Genomic DNA, 23,719 nt, shown 5'->3' with positions numbered 1-23,719 from the left:
TGAGAAAGCACGCTATAGGATCAAATATAATGGAACAGATCTGCACTGATCGAAATTACGTATAAGTTCAACATGTGCACGAAGCATACTATATTTTCAACGCCGGGTTTACCTATAGATGAACTAGGTTGAAGCCTAGGGCCTAGATCATGAGGAATTCTGGATTTAGTAGTAAAGAATTTTACGAATTCCCTGTAATCTTAAAACTGTAATGGAATGTTATATTAAACACAATTAATTAACATCCATGTGTGATTTCACACATTACTGTAAAATACCAAAACGTTTACTACTACAAAACTACGATAAAATAAATTATATATTTACAAATATATATATATATGTATTTTGACGTATTATGACATATTTAACATAATTCACAATTACTGTGGTTGCTTACTCTTTTTATCATTTGTTTTGTGGGTCATGTTAAGCTTGTCATTCTTATGCATATGTATCTTCATATAGAAAAAACAATCTTACTATTGTGTTTTAGCAAAGACAAAAAATGGCAAAGGACACTCTGATTTTACATCACAATAGGCTAGTCGCGTTTTCAAGGTGTGCAAAAAATCTTGCAAACAATGCAAAATTTGTAGAAATGTGTGACTGTTGTAAATGTATCTCAAATATTAACGTACACTGCTACGTATATTATTATTGATGCGTTTTTCTGTATTTATATATTGATAAACTGATTCATCAATGGAATGTAATGTGAAAAATACTACCAACGAATATACAGGTTGATCCAAATATAATATAATAATTGAATTTTTTTTTTAAAAACTAAAATAAATTTTAATTTCACATAAAAAATACATGTATGAATCAAATCAGCTTAGAATTTACATAACAAACTAACAAAAAATATCGCCGTCATAGAAACTATTAATTACAGAGAGCTTTCAGTAGATCCACCAAATAAACAACGGTAATTTTTATATTATTACGGCAAAATAAAACCGCTCGAATTAACAAGTGCGCATTCCTCAACGGCTTAACTACAAAAACGCAAATAAAAGCATCTCTTGTAATTAATACTTAGTGAAAAGTTTTGGATCATTTCTGCCAGGATCATATGAAACAGTTGTATCTTTAAGGCAGTGTTTCGATATCGTCTAAAATACTTTCTAGTGTATCTGGAGGGAAAGGAACAGGTATTGCAGGTACATGTGGGACAGGTCGTATTGCTAACGGAATATTAGGATAATAAAGCTACTTTTTGTTATTTAAATTAAAACCTTGTACATTACTAGAACAAAAGTATTAGTCATCACTATTATTTTTTGTGTCTTTCCAAACCATTGATATACCAAAGTGACAAAAATGGTTATTACCATGAAACCATTGTCTCAGTTCTTCCACGCAAACCAAACAAACTTTATGGGGGGGCTCAAAGCTTGTCTTGATTCCCAACTTTATGTCAAAATAAGCAAAGTACACTTTTTTAACTAAATCTGAAATGTAACATATTATTTTGTAACTTATATATACATAAATCCTAAAACATTCACCTTCAATATTTCTTGAACATTTAATAATTCCAATCTATCAATCATACTTCTACAACTAATAAATCTACTTTTATTTAAAACTACTCTTATTACCCTATTTTGTAATTTTTGCAACAACATTTTATGTAATTTATTAAACATGTTTAATATTATTGCATAATTAAAATGAGGCAATATTGAAATGTGGTACTATTGTATTTTTTTGTGTTTATATTATACTTAACATATATTTCATTCTAGATAATATACTTATTTTTTACTAGTTTTTTTCAATATGTAATTACAATATTCCTTAAAATTTATTTTTTATCTACAATTACTCCTAAATATTATATATAATAATAACAATTATTTCTATGGTAGAATTACATATAACTATTTTTATATTATTATCTAACATATTTTTATAATTTCATTATATTTTCATTTAGCTTAAGTACATTATTTTTTAACCATATTTCTATAATACTTTATTTTTTATTTAAATTATCTTTAACGTTATCACCTATGCAATATATTAATATGTCGTCCGCAAACAGGTGTATCTTATATTTTTTTATGTTATTAATTATATCAATAGTATTTAACACAAACAGCAATGGTCCCAATTTAGACCCCTGTGGTACACCTTGAGATAATATTTTCTCTTTGGAAGACGCATAATTTATTTTAACATTTTGCTTTCTATCCTTTAAATAATTATTAAACCATCTTAAAACTATGACTCAAAAAATTTTAACAATATTCTTTTGTCTGTTGTTTTGAAAGCTCTCTTGAAATCAACGAAAACTGCTCCAATGATTTTGTTCGTATCCTTGGCTAACAACCAATTATTTATAACTATTTGCAGTGCAGTCTCAGTGAAATGTTTTTTTCTGAATCCCGATTGTTGTTCGGATAGAATGTTTTGAGAAATAGTGAAATCCTTAAATTGTTTGATTACTACTTCTTTCAACGCCTTTTCTATACAGGGTAAGATGTATTTTTTCGTATTTTTTCTCCAATGGCCATCATTTTGAGTTCGGTCTTGCTCCTCAAAATCAGCTTGAGATTTAATCAATCAACTTGCACCAATATTTCTATATTTTCAGTCGTCGTTTCTATTATTGTTTTTGATTTTTATTATTAGGGCCGGCAATTGAAAAGTTACTGAATTTTTTTTCACTGTTAAACTTTACACTAAAAATAAATTAAATGCAAATTTTCGTAAATAAAAATAATTAAATGCCGTAAAAAAGCCCATACTTATGAATTTCGAATACTATGACTTTGCTTCTCTTTTTATGTATAGGAGTCACTTTCGATATTATAAAAATGCAATTACTGTGTTATTGCATTGATTAACTGGGAAACTTTGCAGAACACATTTTAACGCCAATTTGCATATTTTATAAGGCATCTTAAAAATTTAATATGATACCGGAAATTTGATCTTGGGCTTCCGGTAACATCGACGTATCTTTCACCACTGAGATTGAAGCGAGTCGGTTGAAAATAACTATAATATAATACTTATCGTCAAAAGAAACCTGACGACTGAAGCTGAAAGAACCGGATGTGTATTGTTTATTGTTATCATTAGTATTATAATGCGCATTTCTGAACTCATTGACCCATTTCAATAGTTCTCGCATAGTTCATCACTCTCAGAAACTGACGTTATTCTGCGATCGTCAGATGACTTGAAATCAAACAATACGGCGTCGTCATATTGCATTAATTGCGCACGCTTTCGTTGCCGATCATAAATGAGCGATAACGACTGTGTGGCGGTAATAATATTTTATATATTTATATAGTTGTTTTGTAGAGGCAGACTATTCAGTTGGCTGCCATCGAGGCCAATGACGACACGTAGAATGTCCGTGCTGAAACATCGCGACACTTGAGCAACGATCGTCTTTCGACGCAGACGCGTGGTCATTAAAATCCTGGCTGAAAAAGGACATCATAAATGTAACGTAAGTCCTATTAATTATATATTTTTTTAATTATAATATAAAATTTATGCCTATATTGCGATAAAAAATTTCAACCGTAACAATGCAACAGTTGCAATAATAAAAACATATATATTACATATAAACTCATGCTAAAGTCTTAAGAAAATAATAATTATCAAATGTGATATATTTACATGGAAATGTAAGGTGTTTCTCCAAATTTAGCTTGCTTATAATTAGATTAAATAAATAAAAAACAATTAGTCCAACACAAATTTTGATATATTGCTGGGGGTGAATAGAGGATTTTTTTTATTACATGATATTTTCAAAAGAAAATGATTATGCTTATCTTGGTCATTTTAATTTTTATATTTTATCCTTTCATTAAAAATACACAGAGTACGATTGGGCGCGATTTTTTTACTATATTCCTATTAATAGATTTTTTATTTTAAGATCTTGTAATTTACTGCTTTTTAATATAAATTAAATGAATTCTTGGCGTAATAGAAAATTTTCATAAAAACAAACATTCAGCGTGCAAATTAAAGGGGGACGTCATTTGAGGGAGACAGCCAAGGGCATTTACCCTCCCCTCCTGCCTTAAATTTGGCTAGATAATTTAATAAAATCGAAATATTAAATAAATATAAAAAACAACCACTGACTGGCAAACTTATGCCTCCCATACCTCCCCCATGAAAAAATCTTTAAAGAAGTATTTAATTTTAAACCAGAAAATTCTCGAATTATCTCTCAAAGAAAATCTAAAAATGTATAATTTTCTGTGAACTTATAGTTTAACTTTTTAAGTCCAAATTTCTTTTCACCAGTAGATAATAAGATATTTTATTTATTTATTTTTATTAAATCTTCCGTTGTAACTGACAGGCGTTAGCCCAATGCGTTACAACGGGCGAATCTGTACCAACTAAATAAGTCAATCAGACACAAGTAATTATCAACCACCAAATTGAAAGTCTGGAAATCGGTGACATCGTTATTAATAATTATAAATTATTATGAGACATGCAATTTATAATTAATAGATGTCACTGCCGGGGCTCGAACCCGCAACCTCAGAGTTTCTAGTCTGAGACGTTACGTTCTTACAAAAAAGATTCGTCCCTTTCTCCCACTTTTAACCGATAAACGCTGTGAAACGAAGCTTCTCGTCTCCCGCATACAAAGTGTTAACATGCCTAAAATTTATGATTAATATGTAATGATGTGATTATTAACAGCTGTCTGATTTACATTGCTGTAAATATAGAAAACTCTGATTGGATCATCTTGTACGTATATTAATTACAGTAACTATCTAATTTAGCAATATTTTTTTATAAAAATACTTATTAATTTTTATATTTTCGAGAAGCAATGCTAAATATTTTTAAATAGCAAACCAATTAATAATTCGTCGTTTACGTTATTTTGAACGTTCCTAAAAATCTAAAATAGGTTTAATGATCAATTACAAGCTCTTATATTTTCCACGACAATCATTCTCAAACATGTTATTTTAGTATAGTATATATGAGTTTTATATATAAATGTTGTGACATTATTATTTATTATCAATCATGGCCAGTTAATGAGTTCGTTCCTCTCTCGAGAGAGTTGACATATTTTCATTAACTAATAAATAATCAATACTCTTAATGGCATCAACGTTTATGGAATTTCATTAATTGGACTTTGCAAGTCTAACTTTGTAATAAAAAAATATAATAATAATAAACTTACATTATTTACCAGCAAATTAAACGTAAATATTTTACAGATTGAGATAAAATATGACCTATATAATAACCTTTTAATTAGCACTATCTCAGAGCAAAGGTTTAAAACCGGTTCATTTTCTGAATAAACTGGTTAATTTAACAATAGTACAGTTATTTGAGTTTTAACGGTAGGTCTCGAAATTAATTATAACTAATTGTTTTTTATTAGGAATATGTTTTCATACTTATCTGACAATTCATATTCAAACGAAAATTGAACTATATGTCTATATATTTTATAGATTTCTCATTATTTAAATAGATTAGAATAGCAATATTGAAACTATGTTGATAAAAACAACGTTGACAAATCTCTAGCAATAGACCGAGAATAAAGTAACTTCTTCCAGTTCTTTACCTTCTTTTCGGAATACGCTTCCATCAGGATCATCTATCTGGACACACGAAAGTTGAACCGAACTCGCGCCATGTGGACTCTAAATAATAATCAAAAGACAGAAAGCAGAAGCTTTCAACTTCACATCCAAGAATTCAACCCTTCAGAGAAAATAATTGCATATAATGTGATGTAAACCAGGTTACGATGATAACACGTTACTAGGGATTGCAATAACACTATTCAGAGAAAAACAGTCAATACCGGTATTACCGGATTTGACATTTAATATTATTATTATTTTTTTACTCCCATGATTCACCATGTTTATTGATTAGCAAAACCAACCCCGGAAAATATTGGTTTGATATATTTTATATTTTAATTATAAATTATTTTATTTAAAACACTCTCATTAATTATAAAATAAAAATATTTGCGAAAATTAGGGAGCCAATATTTTTTTCTTTTGCAACAATAAATTTAGGACAGCATCGTTTTTGCCTAATATCTCTTTGCTCGACCGCTTCTGGATGCCTCCTAAATTTTTAAAACAGGGGCCAGAGCAACATTTGGCAATTTTTTCCAATAAAATATATTACTTATTATCTTTTGTCAGCTACGATTATCTGAAATAACGTTATGAGGAAGGATTGGGTAGAAAATCGTAAATCTGTTTGTTCGAAATTCGACATATTTTTTTAAAAACAGATTTATATGATTGAGGTGTAAATTATTCATAATATTTTATTTTAATTGTTGCACATTTAATAATAATCTTAGAATATCGCAATAATATTTATTATCAAAAGATTTATCTCTTGTATATGTATTTATTTCTACTCACGTTAAAAGTAACGTTAATTAAATCTGAGTCATAAGTGTTTATGTAAATATTATAGAATAAAAAATATGCAAATACTGCATAACAATTTTAGTCCCCAGACAATTTGACCTAACATATGCAATTTTTTTTATAAAAATCATTGCTTTGCATTTTTAAATAAATTATGTTAATCATACATATGTGTTTTTAAAAAATGAAACTTTTTGTGTACTCTCACTGATGTGAGATAATTAAAAGCAATAATATTTAGTTAAAAAACAGTAGTTAACACGTTTAAATTAATTTTTTTTTTTAATTTTATCGTCTAGTACAACTATTTTAAGTTGATTGACACTGCATTATTTTCCAATGAAAATTTCATATTAATACATTTCACGCAATTTTTTCAAATACGTTTTTTAGTTAAATATAATTATTATAACTCTCTTATTGCTAATATTTAACACCAATTCTAAGTGAAATAAATTCCGTCAACTATTTGGGTAAAAATATGTCAAATGGATTTTGATTTTGATTTCACTTCGCCAGCCATCCCTATCATAAAAAGGGCGCGTTTATTTCTCTGTTACATAACATAATTACTAGGAACTGATATGTACCGTTAGATTTGCCTGAGGTAAAGCAAATGTATTACTTTTATGTTGACACGTCGCACATAAAAATATCGCATATTTTAAATTATTTTTTTTTAATTTGTGCTAAGATATTAGTTGGTGGGATTTTTTCATAGGTAGTGTGGGCCGATATTTCGTCCATCTTGGACTAAAAAAAAATAATATTCTACAATACTTTGATATCTTATCCTAATAAAACTACAATGAGTTTAATTGTATTCTACACTTTTGCTTTCAAGCAATATGGGGATCATCATTTTTGCACTTCTAAGCTATGGAGACATTGTTTTTAAGAAATTATATTTTATTTTGTAATACCGGTAGTACCGAAGGTCAATTTTTGCCTTAATATTGCAGTATTAAACTAGTTGCGAAAATGTTTTATTAAATTTTGTATTTTGTAAAAATAAATGCGCCGCGGTAAGATTCGAAAAAATATCAATGGCCGTATTGGCAAACTTTGCTTATAATATACACTCTTTCTAATTAAATCTTCGGGTGAACCTTTATAAACAAGACCATTGTGGTCGCTTGATATGTTTTTATTGAGAAAAACAACTAAAGTACTAGTACTTATTGCTCAGTAGTAACAAATGATTAAAAAGTTTTAGTTATGGTTTTCTTTCATGGTCATTGTTTACATCGTTCATTGGTGTTCTATATATGACGATTCTCTCGAGGATTTTTTTTGAAGTAGCTTTGTTAAATTGTCTTTTTCTGGGTAATTATATGTGTAAAATCACACACAATCTTCATTTAAAATTATCATTTGACTCACCTTCGTATTTACCAAAAATAAATATGAGTAAAAAACGTTGTCTTCTAGTAGACATATTTCCAACTTTTTCAGGTGTCAACTTCACAATGAGTAACGAGTCCCGTCACGTAGACAGTAACACGAAACGCATATGACGCTCGAGGGTATCAACATCAAACACGCCGTTAAATATATTAATAGATATAATACAATAAATCGATATAAACATAAATTAGCATGGTGTCAACTGTAGCGTAAAAAAATAACCGCTGACAAGCAACATACTTTTTTGTGGCAACATGTGTTTGGTTTGACGTTTGTTGACGTTAGCACAATGCGCTATTTTTCTTCTTGTAATTATACAAATATCATTTTATGTCTACACAAGATTCTGGGTAAACCCACTGTGCACTAAATACGATAGAGTACTATTTGCCAAATTATTTATGCGAACGTTCCGAGAATTTAATATTATATACATGTGCTTTACAGCGATATTATACTTTTAATATGTTATTAATAACATGAGTTTCGAATTTGCAAGTAAAAGTGAATTCTCGTTGCCATTTTTCACACTAATTTTAGAGAGACGGTGAAACTATTTTTGTAATTTAATATTTTGGACGTGCTTGAAGCGTGTCGAGGATAAAGAGCGTAACAAAACTACGTCTGAAGTATAAATTTTTGCAGATCTACTTAAGCAGATACAGATCTATATATCTAAATGAGGGATGTATAAGCTTATTAAAAAAAATTATGAAAATAGTGTGAAAAACTATTAAAAAAAAAACTAGTAAAAATAAATCAATTATATATAGTTACATAAATTATATTTACATATTGTTTTCCTGCGTTCGTTTTTAATGTCACACGACGTTTCGGTAAAAATGTATTTTAGCATCATTTGGTGCTATTTTCATTAAGTAGAACTTTTTTGTCGTCACACAATATTTGTTTATTGCAACTTTATCTATGAAAAAAACACTTTTTTAATAATTTTAAAACTTTTTATGCGGGTTGTGATAGTCTTGATTTTACGCATAGCTTACAGTTGATTAAACAATCATTAAAGAATACCCAATAACAAAAAATGTTAATAGATTAAATTTCTTGATCATCTAAAAAATAATCCAAATCGGTCATAATATCGTCAACATTTTTTTTTTAATTATTTGTTAATATACCGCTTCGGATAACTTTGATGGCTTTGATAGCAAAAAAATGGGAATGAATCCAAATATTATTAAAAATATAACATAGACCATATGTGTGTTATTAGACTATGCTTTAGTTTATATAATCTGTAGCAGTAAAGTAGATTTCTGATCTAAATAGTAAATATTTACGACTAGAGGCAAGAATCAGGTGTGGGGTCCACCCTCTAAAAATGTTTTAATTTGATTTTATATTAACATAGCAGTTTTTTAATATTATTTAAGGTTTGAGAACCCTAGGGGTACGACTTGGTAGCCAGTGAAACGTTTAGTAGAATCTAGTTTTATTAGATTATATTTACATATGTTGCGACAGACGATAAATGACGGGATGTTTTCTCCGAGTGGTCCGCGGAGGGCGGCGGGCGCCTGCTGGTCTCTTCGAGTGTCTGCTGGTGACTGCCTTCTCATCGGAGTCCAGGCTTAAGTATCCAGGCTGCAAAGCTTGCTAACCAATCACAATTATGCAGCGAATCGCTGCAATCGCTTCTTAGAACGGCAAAATATGTATACGCCCTTAGAAAGCGACATTCATTTGCTGGGCATTGTCCAAGGTCGTATTGCATGCCAACGGGAATCTTGTGAATCCGGTGATTTATTATATGCGCGACCGTTTCGCAACAAAGAAATATTCTCTTAATGACGAAACATATTTTCTGTAAGATAAAAATCGTGTTATTTATGCGATTTTTTCTGGTCGTAACGAGGTCTGTGTGTGATCCCATCTTTTACGTTATTGTATTATTCCCTTGTTGATGGATGTCATTTTGGTCACAGTAAATTAACGAAAGTTTTGAGAAAAAGATAGGTGTGTGTGGTCGCAACAATTATATATTTTGCGCATCCCGGAACTCAAGATAAAGACAAAAAAGTTGAAAATTCATACTAATTTTTCTTCGAAGCAAATCGAGGCTGAATTATTTCATAATATTATTAAATAAAAAGTACTATTTTTTGAAAAATAGTATATGAAAAAATGAAAATCAAAAATATGTGATTTTTAACCCTTTCTGCGCCTTAAGCTTGTTAACGCGCTCTACATGTCTAGCGCATTAGGTGGGCCATACAAAATGAGCGCATTAACGCGCTTCACTTTGTACTTATTTTACTAGCTAATATCAAATGTTTTGTATTACGTAAAATGATTTAACACATAGTGACAACTCTGAAAATAAGAAAAAAAGGACTGAATAAATTGCAAATATTATCGATATTACAGATATCGTTCTATGAGAGTCGCAGTATTTCTGACGAGAATAATCAATATCAATTATAACTCCCGCTTGGGGTGTATTTGACGTTATATTATATTTCCGAATTTTTTTTTTATATTTTTTTTTACATTTATTCAGTTATATTTTTAATAAGTTATGTGACAACCTTGGATTAATGTTTTTATATATGTCTGTATTTAAAACATGCGTCGTATGAGCCGTATGCGGCTCGCGGGCCTCTAGTTTTTATACTGCTGATACTGAACAAGCCAAATGGTTTTTGATATACTGCACAATATCGGAATATTCTTTGTTGTTGTCTATTTTATTAATAGAAGATAAGTTATCTTTGAATAGCTTCTTAGTAAAATAAATTGCAACTGTTATAATAACAAAATTATTACCAGACGTAAAAACTTTTATAACCTTTCCATTTACAAACAGAAAAAACTACCCGATTCTTTCTACTAGTGCCGAAAATACATATTTTTTAATAGAAACTTGGGAATGCATAATTTTCTTATTAAATATTTGATATTAAAAAAATATTTATCAATCTTTTTAGCGTCACTTTTAGTTATATGTAACTACTTATCAAGGTTCATCTTACTACAGTATAAAAAATAGGCATACAATTTTACAAACCGGTTATTTAGCTCATCAAAATATCAGAAAAATTAAAATTATTATTACTTATAATCAGCAAAACAATATATAAGCTTGTTTATTTGTTAATTTTAATAATTATTTTATTTATAAAATAATATATATATATATATATATATATATATATATATATATTTAAATAGTTAAAATTAAAATTTTAAAGTAATAAATTATCGGTACTAGCCGTAATTGTTGCACTAAAAATAGTTAGCACTATATATTAAAAATATCTTCATACCAATAGGTTTGTGTCTAAAAATAGCGCAGCTGTACTTTTTCGCGCCGCAAATTTTTAACAGTGCCGTATAACAAAAGAATGTGCACTTAAACCCAATAGGCCACGCCCATTAGGCACACGCCAAAAATCTAATAATATATTATATGTACTAGATAAAAACAAAAATTCTAGTGTTACCCTGGAATCTCTGCATTGGTCAATGAACCGAGGATTGGAAAGGTCGGTGAATTAATTTATTACTACCGTCAACATTTCCATCTAGAACTTTACCATAAAATTTCATCAGAACTACAACTTCGTTTTCTACTTTTATTATACAAATTGGAGACCAATAACGTGTATACATATATTTTAAAATAATTAATTAAATAACTTCCAATGTCATTAATTATAATTATTTAGATAAAATGTTTTTTTTTTAATTTAGATATATTTTTTATAAGAACCCGCAACTTTTTTAACCGCAATTATATTTGTATCTAATCAAAGGTTTTATTACCATTAAAATAGACAAACTTCTTAAGAACTATAATAATATTATTGATCTTGATTTAAAGATGTTTCTGCCTATAAGAATCGGGTAGATTTCGTATGTGTGAAAGGAAATGACAATTTTTAAATTTTCTTTATGGATCCCTTTGCAGTATTTGAAGCGTAATTAACAAGTACTACGACGTAAAAAAATCGATGCTCAAATTTGTATCACATCTTACACGAACAGCTGATTAAACAAGAATAGAAATTATAGTCCAGTCACTATAAAAACTTTCATCGACCAAGTGTTTAAATAGTACAAAGCGCCTCAGACAAAATAATATATAGTATGTTATACATAAAATCTCTTAAAACGTAACTTTTTTAAAGCCAACTTTACAAAAAAATGCTTTAAAGGAATTTAAGTAATTCATTTTCTTATGTAATGAGTCACAATACAAACAGAAATACTAATTTGTTTACTACAAGCTGCTATAATAATATAAATGGCGCGGAATTCTTTGATAATAATAGTGCGATAAACTTAAAGTACTAAAAACATTTAACACTAAATCACTATTTATTTATATTATATTTTCAACATTTCTTGGAAAAAATCATGTTATTATTATAATTATTGAATCATAGCGTAAAAGAGATAGCAGTTCATTGATAATGCTGAAAATATATTTTTTGTTTGGCGAGCTCTTTGAGGAGCTTGATGGCGCGATTCTAAGATGAGACTCCGAGTAACATTAACACCTATATCAGATTCTCATTCAACTCATTCTCATCACGTTCGCACCAATAGCAACAACAAATAATATAATTTATTTGATCATCCCACGCGCTTGTTATCATGAATCAATTGATTTTATAGAAAATGACACGAAGCATTTAATACCAGAGTCAAAGATCAGTTGTTGAATTGTCAACACAAAACTCACGTATCTAGTGAGTGATATTTGCATATTTCGTTTGAAAATGAACGCAAAACAGTCTGCAATATATGGATTAGACAATAACAAAACGTCTGGTTCCGCCCCTAGTCGTCAACATTGGTCGAAATTTTCAAGAATTAGAAGAAACGATGGATTTTAAGAGTAAATAAGCCAGAACACTGCTGTATTGAATCACCTTACAATAAAAAGTAAAGGCAGAATGCATTACTATAATTTATAATACAGTGGCCATGAACTTGAGTAAGTCAACTTTTATACACAATCTTTATTTAATATTTTTTTCACAATACTATTTTTAATACTATTCTACTAGCACATTTTTTATATGTAAAAACTAATAGCGTCAAATGCGTCAGTCCATTTGTTTAAACATATTGTTGTTTATTTATGTTAATAGATAGGCAATGGTATATTTTTAGTTCTTAAAAAAAATATTTAATATGAGGTGTGAATCTATTTTCAGCTGAATATCACGTGATATGTCAATGTTGAAAAAAATATTATCTCAAATGTTCGATGCAAAAGTATATATATGTAAATCGTTTTATCAGTTAATAAATAGATTTGATTAATTGCTATTTATTTATGTATCTTTGAAAAGACTTGTGACAAGTGATTATATGCTGACACTACAATAAGATTTTTATCCTTGTTTTTCATTCATTATCATAACATGGAACGCAATGAACTATTTAATGCTATTGGTTGTTATTTTATATAAAATTACATTCATAGGCTTAATTTTGGGGGAGTATGTACTGACAAGTCGATGTCATGTTATTGCTCCCGTTATAAGTAAAAGACAGTGAGCTCGAGTATTTTTAAAAATTTGATGAGTATTCATTTTACTCTCTTTTTTCCACTTACCAGGTCTATCTAATCAGTCACCTGAATCCCAAGAGTCTGATTCGACTTGAAGACTACGTAATAATAGACACGTATATATATGTATTTATTATTGCACAACCAATTGTACCGTTCAATTTATAAAGATATCTAAAATGAAAAAATGTACATGAAACAGATAGATGTGTTGGTTTCCCTATGTCTTTTACATATATGTATCTGTTACTTCTGCAACCGCTTAAAATATGTTCCTTCTCTTCTCCTTATATAGTATCAATACATAGTAATAAAAATAGTTATGTTAAAAATGTCCATACTGATTAACTACGCTTAAAATTTTCACATATAAATACATAAATAATTCAATAAACCACAGAAGCAAATTCACTGGTTTTAGATATATGTATATACAAAAATGTTTTTTAAATCACGGTTGTTTTGGTTGCCTCCTTACGAGCAGCAATAGCGCGAGATTTAGAGAGCGTAACTGTAAAACATCTCAAATTCGTAGACGTATGTACGTAACAAAATGATAACTACATAATCAACTTTGTAGTTAAGTTTATCAAGATTGCTTTATTCGAAATAGTCCTAGTAAATTGATTGTATATGCTTATTGTAAATAAATGCATATAAATATTAAAAATGTAATTAAAATCAGATGCTTATGAATTTATAATTCGTTAAAATGTTTTTTTAGTGACTCGTTAGTATTCGAATAACAATTCGTATATTTGCATTGAGTCAAATCAGTTTTTTTCAATATTTTGTTGTACATTATAACCAATTAATATTTCAATTTGTTTCTTATTCAACAGAATCACCAGGCAATGAAACAATGAATGGTCAAAAATGCGTTTTTCTACTAGTTATTATTCTGTACGTCATAGAAGCAGAAGGAAATTACTGTCTGACAGAACTACCGAGTAAGTACAGAATATCTTATAATAAAACGCAATCAACTCGTACGAATAGGTATTGCAACAACATACATAAGTTCATTGAATATTTTATAATATACAAGGGTAAATTAAATAAGTGCGATAGAAAATAAAACTACCACTATATTGTCCAATAAACTGGCAGCAGTGTTATATATAGAGAGTTGTATAAATCAGTCGCAACACAATAACGCAGCAATAGCTTAAAAATGGACGCTGCATTTGCAAAGTTTACAAAAGTATAGCAGCACTCAAGTCATTCGTCATTCATGAAAATATAATAATTTCATAACTAAAAAAAAACAAAGTAGTAATACTTGTCACGCATTATGAGATAAAACTTGGATTTTATACCACCAAAAAAATAAGCAAAGAATTGCCGAAACCAAAAACTCTAATAGACTTGTTATGAATATGAAGTATATTCATAAATAGTCTATTAGACTATTATTTTGCTCACTAATAAAAAAGCTTTATCGAACATCGATACTGCTGCTAAATCTAAGAGGTCGTAGAATAAGTTACACGGTTTCGTTACGTCCTTTATCGTCGACGGAATTATTGACAAAATAAAGCTGTTTGCGTGTAGCATGCGATTGTTGATGCAGAAACGTAAATCAGCTCTCCGGGTCGGTCGGCAAAGAATTAAGCCCTCGCCGACCAACCACTCGTCAAGTCCGAGATCGTGAATTGTATTTTTTAATTAATTATTTTTTATTTGTCCCGATTAACACATATTTCCTTGATTTTTGCATCGGCACTAACGCTTAATTTTTAGTCCTTATATAACTTTTTATTTGACTAACCACCTATTTTTAAATCACTATACATCAACACGCAGAATGTATCAAATCGATTATGCTGTGTAAATCGATTTCATTTCTTCCATTCACAATACAAGATTTTAATATATATATTTTAACGTTCTATGTAGCATTTAAAATAAACATATGCTTACTTTCAGATCCTAGACCACGCTACCTCCATTACGAAACTCAATCTTTGGATTTTACACTGCAAACTTCCAACAGAGTCGGTCAAAAAATATCGACAGAAATACTGAAGATACTACTAGAAGAAATATTGGGATACCAAAATGTGAAGATTGTCGTCGACGACTATCACCCAAATATTTCGCACATTTTGCATAGTATCCATGGACCTTTTCGCAAACTAACCTTGCCTAAAAATGAGTAAGTCACTTTATAGCCTATTATAATGTTTCACAAAATCAAACCATGTGCATAAAAGGAAAACAAATCCATCTTAATAAATGTGCTACATTTACCAGTAGACTGGAACGGGGTGTTGCATTAATGCATATTTTATCATCCTAAGTTATACAGTATTGATCTTCTCTGCCTATTCATATAAAATAATAGTTAATTTATATTGCAGAATTCCTCAAATAATGGCAAATATAGAAGTAAGAATCACACCTGATGTAGAATATACAGAATACTTTGATTTGTTGTCTTTATCTGATTGTGGACATTCAGCTCCACAAGGACGATACGGCTGGTTCATTCCAATGCAATTATTCAAAAGCGTGCCAGAGATTAACCACTGGCATTATTTTACCAAGAGTGTGCCTGGTGATATATTTAGAATAGAAGGAGATGATCTAATGTTCCTAAAGAACAATTCCTTCGATTCGAAAACTAAGAAGTAAGTATAAAATAGTAGGGTCGACATTTTTTATACTCCTCCCCTTCTCATTTACAAAAAAAAATACTTTTTGCGTAAAAGAGAAAGAGTTGGAGAAGGGTTGAGTTTATTTTTGTAGCGATTAAAAATTAATATGATTTCAGATATGTATGCGAGAGAGAGTTTTGTGAAGAAGGTTTTTATATACCGGAACAATGTAGAAATCTGGCTAGCAACGAAACCTGTGCCACATTATTGACTTCATATCCAAATTCAACTGACTTCATCGTTGACAATATCATTGAACTGAAACTCTTAATGAACGTTGTTTGGTTAGGAGATAATCTAAGGACTGTCGTCGATCATTTAACAGAATCTTATCTAAAAAGAGGAGTGATTAAATCTGTGATCTTCTTAGAGTGGACCCCTGGTTATTTTACACTCGATAGAGAAAATCTCTATATGGTTTCCCTACCCAACTGCGATAAGTTCAAATCATCTAACAGAACAGGTTGCAGATACGAAATTACTCAAAATGTCAAAATAACTTGGAAGGGGATATATTTAATTGCACATCCAGCTTATGAATTAATACACAAGATGAGATACACCAAAGAACAATATGAAGCTTTGTTGAGGTCTTATAATAATGGATCTTATTTTGATTCGGCGTGCCAATGGATAAAGAGCAATGAAGATATTTGGTCTGAATGGGTTCCGATGGATATTGAAAAGAAACTTTTATTAGTCGGGGGTATATTTCCTTTGAGCGGTTCTTTTTATAACTCTCATGGGATTATCTTAGCTGCAACAATGGCAAGAGAAGCGATCAACAACGACACTTCAATACTATACGATTATAACATAGATCTTAGTGTGAGTGACGGAAAGTGTAGTGCCGATATGGTTTTGAAGTGCTTCATCGATTACATACATGAGAAGAAGTATAAAAATCTTATAGGACTTCTTGGTCCAGCTTGTTCCGAAACTGTCGAACCTCTGGCTGGTATTTCTACGCATTATTCGACTACGGTCATATCTTATAGCGCTGAAGGTTCTAGTTTCTTGGATAGAAACAAATACCCGTACTTCTTTAGAACTATAGGCGAGAATGATCAATATAAGCTAGTGTATATGAAGCTGTTAAAGTTTTTCGGATGGAAAAGAATCGCTGCTCTAACAGAGGATGGACAGAAATACACAGAGTACATATCAAGCATGGGTGATTTGTTGAAGAAGAGTGACATTGAGCTCATAGCCAATATGAAGTTTCCAAAAGGCAGTACAGAAGCTTCTTTTACAAGGGTAGGTATGTGATCATATATACCTGTATTATTAAATTAGTAAATAAAAATACATTTTCACTAGTAGATATATATTTCCACGAACGAAAATATAAATTAAATGGTGGGTGCTAGTGAAATTATATACTGTTCTAAAATGTCTACAAAATTTGCCGGTTGCGAAACATCCATTTGCTGTTCAAACCCAAACCTAACCCAATGAAAGTTCAAAACTTAAGCTATAGCTAGTAAATTCATTTAAGTTAAGTTTGAATTTAGACAGTTTATGGATGTCTCGCACAAGAGAGTTATTTGAGAGGGGGCAGGTAAAGATATTTGCCCCTTCCTTAAATTTGGTAAAAAAAAAATCATGACATTTAATGTAATAATATGAATCTTAATTCAAATTAAAATATAAAAAACGATCACTGATTGGCCAACTTCTGCCCCCTCCCCTCCCCTGGAAAAATATTTGGGTTATTAAAATAACAGTCTCGAATCTATCTCAAAAATATTGTTAAAATATGTCATTTCAGGGAAATCATACCGTAATACATTTTCACCGGTAGATATATATTTTTACTAGTGAAGATATCATTTATCTGGCATATGCTTGTAAAATTATATGATTTCAACTTTTCCATACGTAGTAATATCTACATTTACATACCTATCATTATTTATTTACATACGATTTATAAATGTTTTCAGTGAAGTTATATTTTCACTGGTGAAGTCCTAATACATTTTCACCAGTAGATATATGTTTCTACTAGCGAAAATATAATTAAACTGATAGGCGCTAGTGAAATTATATGCTGCTCTAAACTGTCAATGAAACTCAGTTTTCATATGCTGTTCAAACTTAATCCTAGCCAAATAAAAGTTCCAAAACTAATTACAGTTTTAGAACTTTTAAGCCAACTCCTCTCTCAGGGCAAAATAAGCGGAAGAAGTAATACATCTTTCAATGAAATTGAAATATTAAAAAAACAACCACTGACTAGCCAACTTTTTCTGCATCGCCCCCCCCCCCCCCTGGAAAAAGTTAAAATGACGTTCCTGGTTTTGCAGCTGTAACAGTGATTGTATATTTTTCAGTGAAGCTATATGTTCACTAGTATAATTATAATTTTACCAACTAGGAGAATTAAATTTTATCAAGGAATTTATTCATAATTTCAGTGGGCAATATCAGTGAAACTGTATCGAAATTCTAAACATACAAAATTAACTAAAAGTATCCTAACACTGCATATTTACGATTTTCGCATAAATTACCATCAGTCTTTAATCATAATTAATAATACTATTTCGTTACGATTCTTTTATGGCTTGTTGTTTTGTATTACAGTACTTGGAAGAATTGAAACAAAAGCGGGCTAGAGTTATAATAGCAGATGTTTACGATGAAGTTGCAAGAATCGTTATGTGTCAAGCTTATAAATTGGAAATGACTAGCAAGCATGGTTTCGTATGGTTCTTGCCAGCTTGGTTGCCAACAAAATGGCATAACACTACTCACTTCAACCGGTATTTCAACGAGAGTGTTGATTGCACGATGGACATGATGGCAGAGGTAAGGACAAACATATCTATCGTTATAAAATAATTTACATGGCGAGGGGTATGTTGAAGCCAGTTCACATGCTATGTGTGTGACATTGGATTCACATTGAATTCTTATAACCAGTCTGTGTATAACAATTCACTGCTTTTCAATTCTTAATCGTATGTTTCAGGCAATTAATGGGCATTTCTCGATGAACCACGCCCCATTCGCCCCCGACGATTCAATCATGCAAGAAAACATAACGGTCGGGCAATGGCGTCAAAACTATGAAGATAAAGTGGCCAAATGGCACAACACTAAATATACAAAACAGTTCAATCCGTACACAGCTTTGAACGACGATTTTACATCAGAATATGCCGGATTTGCATACGATGCCATGTGGATTTATGCGTATGCTGCTGAAGAACTTTTTAAAAGATATCCACAAGCAATATCTGATCTTCATTCAAACAAAACAATAAAGTAAGTACTTATTATATGCTGTAGGTGTATCTATCTGTATTAAGCGTGAGTGATTAGCGCATTTATCACTTATATGATTTTTAATCTGACCTCAAAACTTTGATCATTGAAATGTATTAATGTAACACCTCATATCTAATTATTTATATCACAGAAACAATTAGACCATTGAATTATATTCTTGAAAAAAGGGAAAAGATGTTCCTTTAATTGTTTTTATATTGCAATTTCTTCTGTATACTAAGAACCCCATAAATCTAAAAAAATATATATAAATAATATCATACAACAGATATAAAAATATGAAGGAGTGTATTATCCTAAATTCACTAGTTTCAAATTAGATCTACTGTTTTGTATGATTTACAGGCTTTATTTAAAGTTACAGGTAGGTATATGTAGTTATCTGTTTTATGTGTTATAGTTGTGAACACTGCTAATGTAAAAAATAATCAACAAATTAGGTATTTATAATATTAATTTCATTTTTTAGCATTCTCGTTGACATAATCAGTACGATGGACTTCAATGGAGTCTCTGGTCCGATCAACTTTCACCACGGTCCATCACGCTTCTCTACCATCGATATCCGGCAATGGATCAACTCTTCAAACAACATCATTGGATCGTTCAATCCGAACATAACAAAAACCAGGACCGAAGTAGTCGACGGATTACTATCAATCAATATTTCAGCTATAACTTGGTTCACGTATGATGAGCAAATACCTGAAGATGGATTTCTGCCGCCCGAACATTGTATATTAGAACCACTGGCTAATCTCCTATCTATTAATTGTACACAAGCTATAGTTATGGTGAACTTGTTTTGCTTCGGACTGTTTGGTGTATTCTTGGCCATCGCTGTGATCTTATTAAAGAGGAGATACGATAAGAAAATAAAGTTTAATGAGCAAGTTATGAGAGCTATTGGATTCAATACAGACGTGGCTATAAATTTGAACGATTTGGATAAATGGGAGACGGCTAGAGAATGTGTGGTATTAAATCGTAAGTTAGGAGAAGGAGCTTTCGGTACAGTTTACGGAGGCGAAGCTCTTTTGGTCGACGGAAGAGGTTGGGTTGCCGTGGCTGTGAAGACATTGAAAGTCGGTTCGAATAGAGAAGAAAAGCTGGACTTCTTATCTGAAGCCGAATCCATGAAGAGGTTCGATCATAAGAATATTGTAAAACTATTGGGAGTATGCACAAAAAATGAACCTTTTTATACCATAATGGAGTTTATGTTATACGGCGATTTAAAGACTTACTTATTAGCTCGAAGACATTTGGTCGACGACATCCAAAGTGAAGAGAGAGATGAGATATCGTCTAAAAAGTTGACCAGTATGGCTCTGGATGTAGCTAGAGCTTTAAGTTATTTAGCAGAGTTGAAATATGTACATAGGGACGTAGCTTGTAGGAACTGTTTGGTGAACGCTCAGAGAGTGGTGAAGTTGGGTGATTTTGGTATGACTAGATTGATGTTCGATAACGATTATTATCGGTTCAATCATCGAGGAATGTTGCCCGTTCGATGGATGGCGCCCGAAAGCATCGGATTGGGAATCTTCACGCCAGCTTCAGATATTTGGTCCTTCGCCATCTTGTTGTACGAGATCATCACGTTCGGAAGCTTTCCATTCCAAGGAATGGGAAATAATGAAGCGTTGGAGTATATCAAGCAAGGAAATACACTGACTATTCCGCCTGGTGTCAAACCTCAACTGTACGTATAAAAAACTTCTTAATACAATGTTACGATATAAATTAACTATAAAAAAATTAGTATTGTATCTGTTACAAAAGCAATACTTATGATAGCAAGTATTGCGACTTATTTAGACGCCAGAATTTTATTACACAAATTATAATATAATTTAGGTGTCAGAATTGGGCAGCGATGTCGAATGCGAATACAATGCGGTCGACCTTAAAGAAGTCCTTATTAGTGCCTGTTAAAATACTTATATACCATCAAAGAAAAGTAAGAGCTCAACGTCTCTTCTAGTCTATATCTCTTGACACGTGCAGATCGGGGGCGTCATTTCAGCTTTTTCCAGGGGGAGGGCAAAAGTTGGCCAATTAGCGGTAGTTTTTTTAATATTTCGATTTTATTAAGATTCATGGTATTTCTAGCAAAATTCAAGGGGGTCTTATTTAGAATTCACGTTAAATAAAAATATGCATTGCAGTAGAAAAGCTCGGTTTTATAGATTTTTTATAACAATATTACAACTTACAATAAGTGAGAATCGAATAATACATATCTAAACTGAATTTTGACCAATATGAGAACGCAAAAAACAATTGTCCCTTCTCAGAAGTCAAAAATTCACGTCAAAAGCAATAAAATCGTATATATAAAAGGTTGGAACGTTCGGTAACGAGCGATCCCACTGCGGCGGCGCCGATACCATTTTATTGCTTTGACGTGAATTTTTGACTTCTGAGAAGTGATAATTGTTTTTGCGCCCTCCTATTGATCAAAATTCGGTTTGAATATACTTTGGCCAATACTTTCATATCAGAAGCTCGTAGTAATATCAGTAAGAATAGCTACCATGTTTTTAAAATATAATGTAATAACGATGTGCAGACAAACCATGGAGCGATATGCAAGATGTGTCATCTGTTTGTGCTTTTTACTCTGCTTATTTTACCCTGAGATATGAGCTGATTTAGTTTATATTCAGGACTAAACCTAATGAAAAATCCAAGAATATAATTAGTTTTAGAACTTTCATTAGGCATGTTGGGTTTGGTTAATTTGTGTAGGTTAGGTTTGGGTTTGAACAGCAAATGAACGTTTCACAACTGGCAAATTGAGTTTCATAGATATTTTAGAACAGCATATAATATCACTAGCGCCTATCAGTTACAATATATTTTGGCTAATAGAAATATATATCTACTGGTGAAAATGTATTTGAACTTCACTGAAAAATACACATTCACTGTAACATGTATACTAAATAATGATAGGTACGTAAAATGTATATATTACTAAGTATGGAAAAGTTGAAATCATTTATTTTTACTAGCACCTGCCAAATTAATAAAATAATATATATCTATCGGTGAAAATCTATTCCGATATGATTTCACTGAAATGATGTATTGAAAAAAATATTTTCGGAATATATTCGAATGTTTATTTTTTAGATTTTCGTTGAGGGATATCCTGAGAATTTCTGGTTTAGAATCAGGGATGTAATTTCAGCTTTTTCCAGGGGGAGGGGTAAAAGTTGGCCGGTCAAGATTCTTCTCCTCTTCCTCCTTCACCCAAATGCAGATGGTTCAAGGCGAAACTAGAATCTTCGTTTTAGTATAATACATATCTTATTAGACTACTTAATCCATAGAAATTCTGTGAAACTGTGTTCACTACCTGCTACCTCAGTGATAATATATTGGGCTGACCGTTTTTTGTTGGAGTATGACCCAACAGTTTAAGTGCATATTCCTTTCCTTCAGCACTACTGAACCCGTTAATTGATTTCATTAAAAGTCAGAAACCGCACGGATTCTTAGTTATGTGAGGACCACAAATCAGTTTCATATCCCTTTTAACAGGTCAAGCAACGATCGTGGGCGGTCTCGACAATTTAAATTATTATCATACTTAATCAAAATACATAAATCAAGCTTAATTTTTTATATCATAAATTAAAAAAGTGTAGTTTTCAAGAAGGATCAAATATAAATTAATAAATTTTCAAGCAAAAAACTTTTTTACCTTAACATACATTAAATTCTTATCTTGACATATTTTTAATGTTGCTATTTTTTCTCAGTGAAGGTCTCATGAAGTCGTGCTGGAACTTGGAGTACAAAACGCGACCTCACGCTTCGGAGATAGCAGAGTTTCTAGCGAACTCGCCAAGATTACTATCTCCATGCTTAGACACGCCTCTCTCCTCCATCGAAATAGATTATAGCGATGAAGTCGACTTACTTCCGGAGATCTTCAGCAGGCACACGATTCCGGAAGAAGAAGAAGACGATACCGACATCGATGTAACTGCCACCTTATTAAATTCGATGCATTACGATAATCCGAGTTATATAACTGCCAATGTGAATAAAGACGTAGCTAATGCGAAGCCGCACGTAAGAAACGGCACAATGCCGATCATCTACGATAACAACGAACAGCAAACTTTGCCCTAAGTTTAATTAATAAAGACTAACGATCACCATTCCAGTTTTCACTATTTTAAGCATTTAATTAAACGAATCGCTTTAATTATATTTCGAAATGTGATCTTACATAAAGCTAAGTGGTTGTGTTAGTTTAAGTTCATATATATTTTTGTTGTATATAATAATGATAATTATAGTTTTAATTGTGATATAAATAAAATTAGTAATGAAACTGTTTTTCTTCTTTT

General features: G+C 30.9%; 1 protein-coding gene across 6 annotated transcripts; it reads left to right on the top strand.

Moving 5' to 3' along the window:
* Positions 1-3,397: 3,397 nt before the first annotated feature.
* LOC148225946 (uncharacterized) lies at positions 3,398-23,708 on the top strand. Of its 6 annotated transcripts, none has more exons than XR_015812274.1 (9): positions 3,398-3,478; positions 14,235-14,342; positions 15,322-15,550; positions 15,756-16,025; positions 16,169-17,309; positions 18,642-18,866; positions 19,030-19,325; positions 19,819-21,624; positions 21,783-23,708. XR_015812274.1 is itself a non-coding variant. In XM_088203990.1 (9 exons), exons 2-9 carry the CDS (start codon positions 14,255-14,257, stop codon positions 23,264-23,266), a joined length of 3,624 nt encoding a protein of 1,207 aa, XP_088060116.1. In that variant the 5' UTR covers positions 3,398-3,478; positions 14,235-14,254; the 3' UTR covers positions 23,267-23,708. The 6 variants fall into 6 exon arrangements, 5 of the variants coding, with proteins under 5 accessions (XP_088060116.1, XP_088060114.1, XP_088060115.1 ...); XM_088203990.1 differs by having other exon boundaries at positions 19,819-21,054; positions 23,128-23,708; XM_088203988.1 differs by having other exon boundaries at positions 19,819-21,054; positions 23,123-23,708.
* Positions 23,709-23,719: the final 11 nt, after the last annotated feature.

This window comes from Plectrocnemia conspersa, unplaced genomic scaffold (assembly GCF_051122295.1).
Source record: "Plectrocnemia conspersa isolate PC_06_02 unplaced genomic scaffold, ASM5112229v1 ptg000014l, whole genome shotgun sequence".
NCBI classification, from domain to species: domain Eukaryota; kingdom Metazoa; phylum Arthropoda; class Insecta; order Trichoptera; family Polycentropodidae; genus Plectrocnemia; species Plectrocnemia conspersa.
This window is presented reverse-complemented; position numbering and strand designations above follow the sequence as displayed.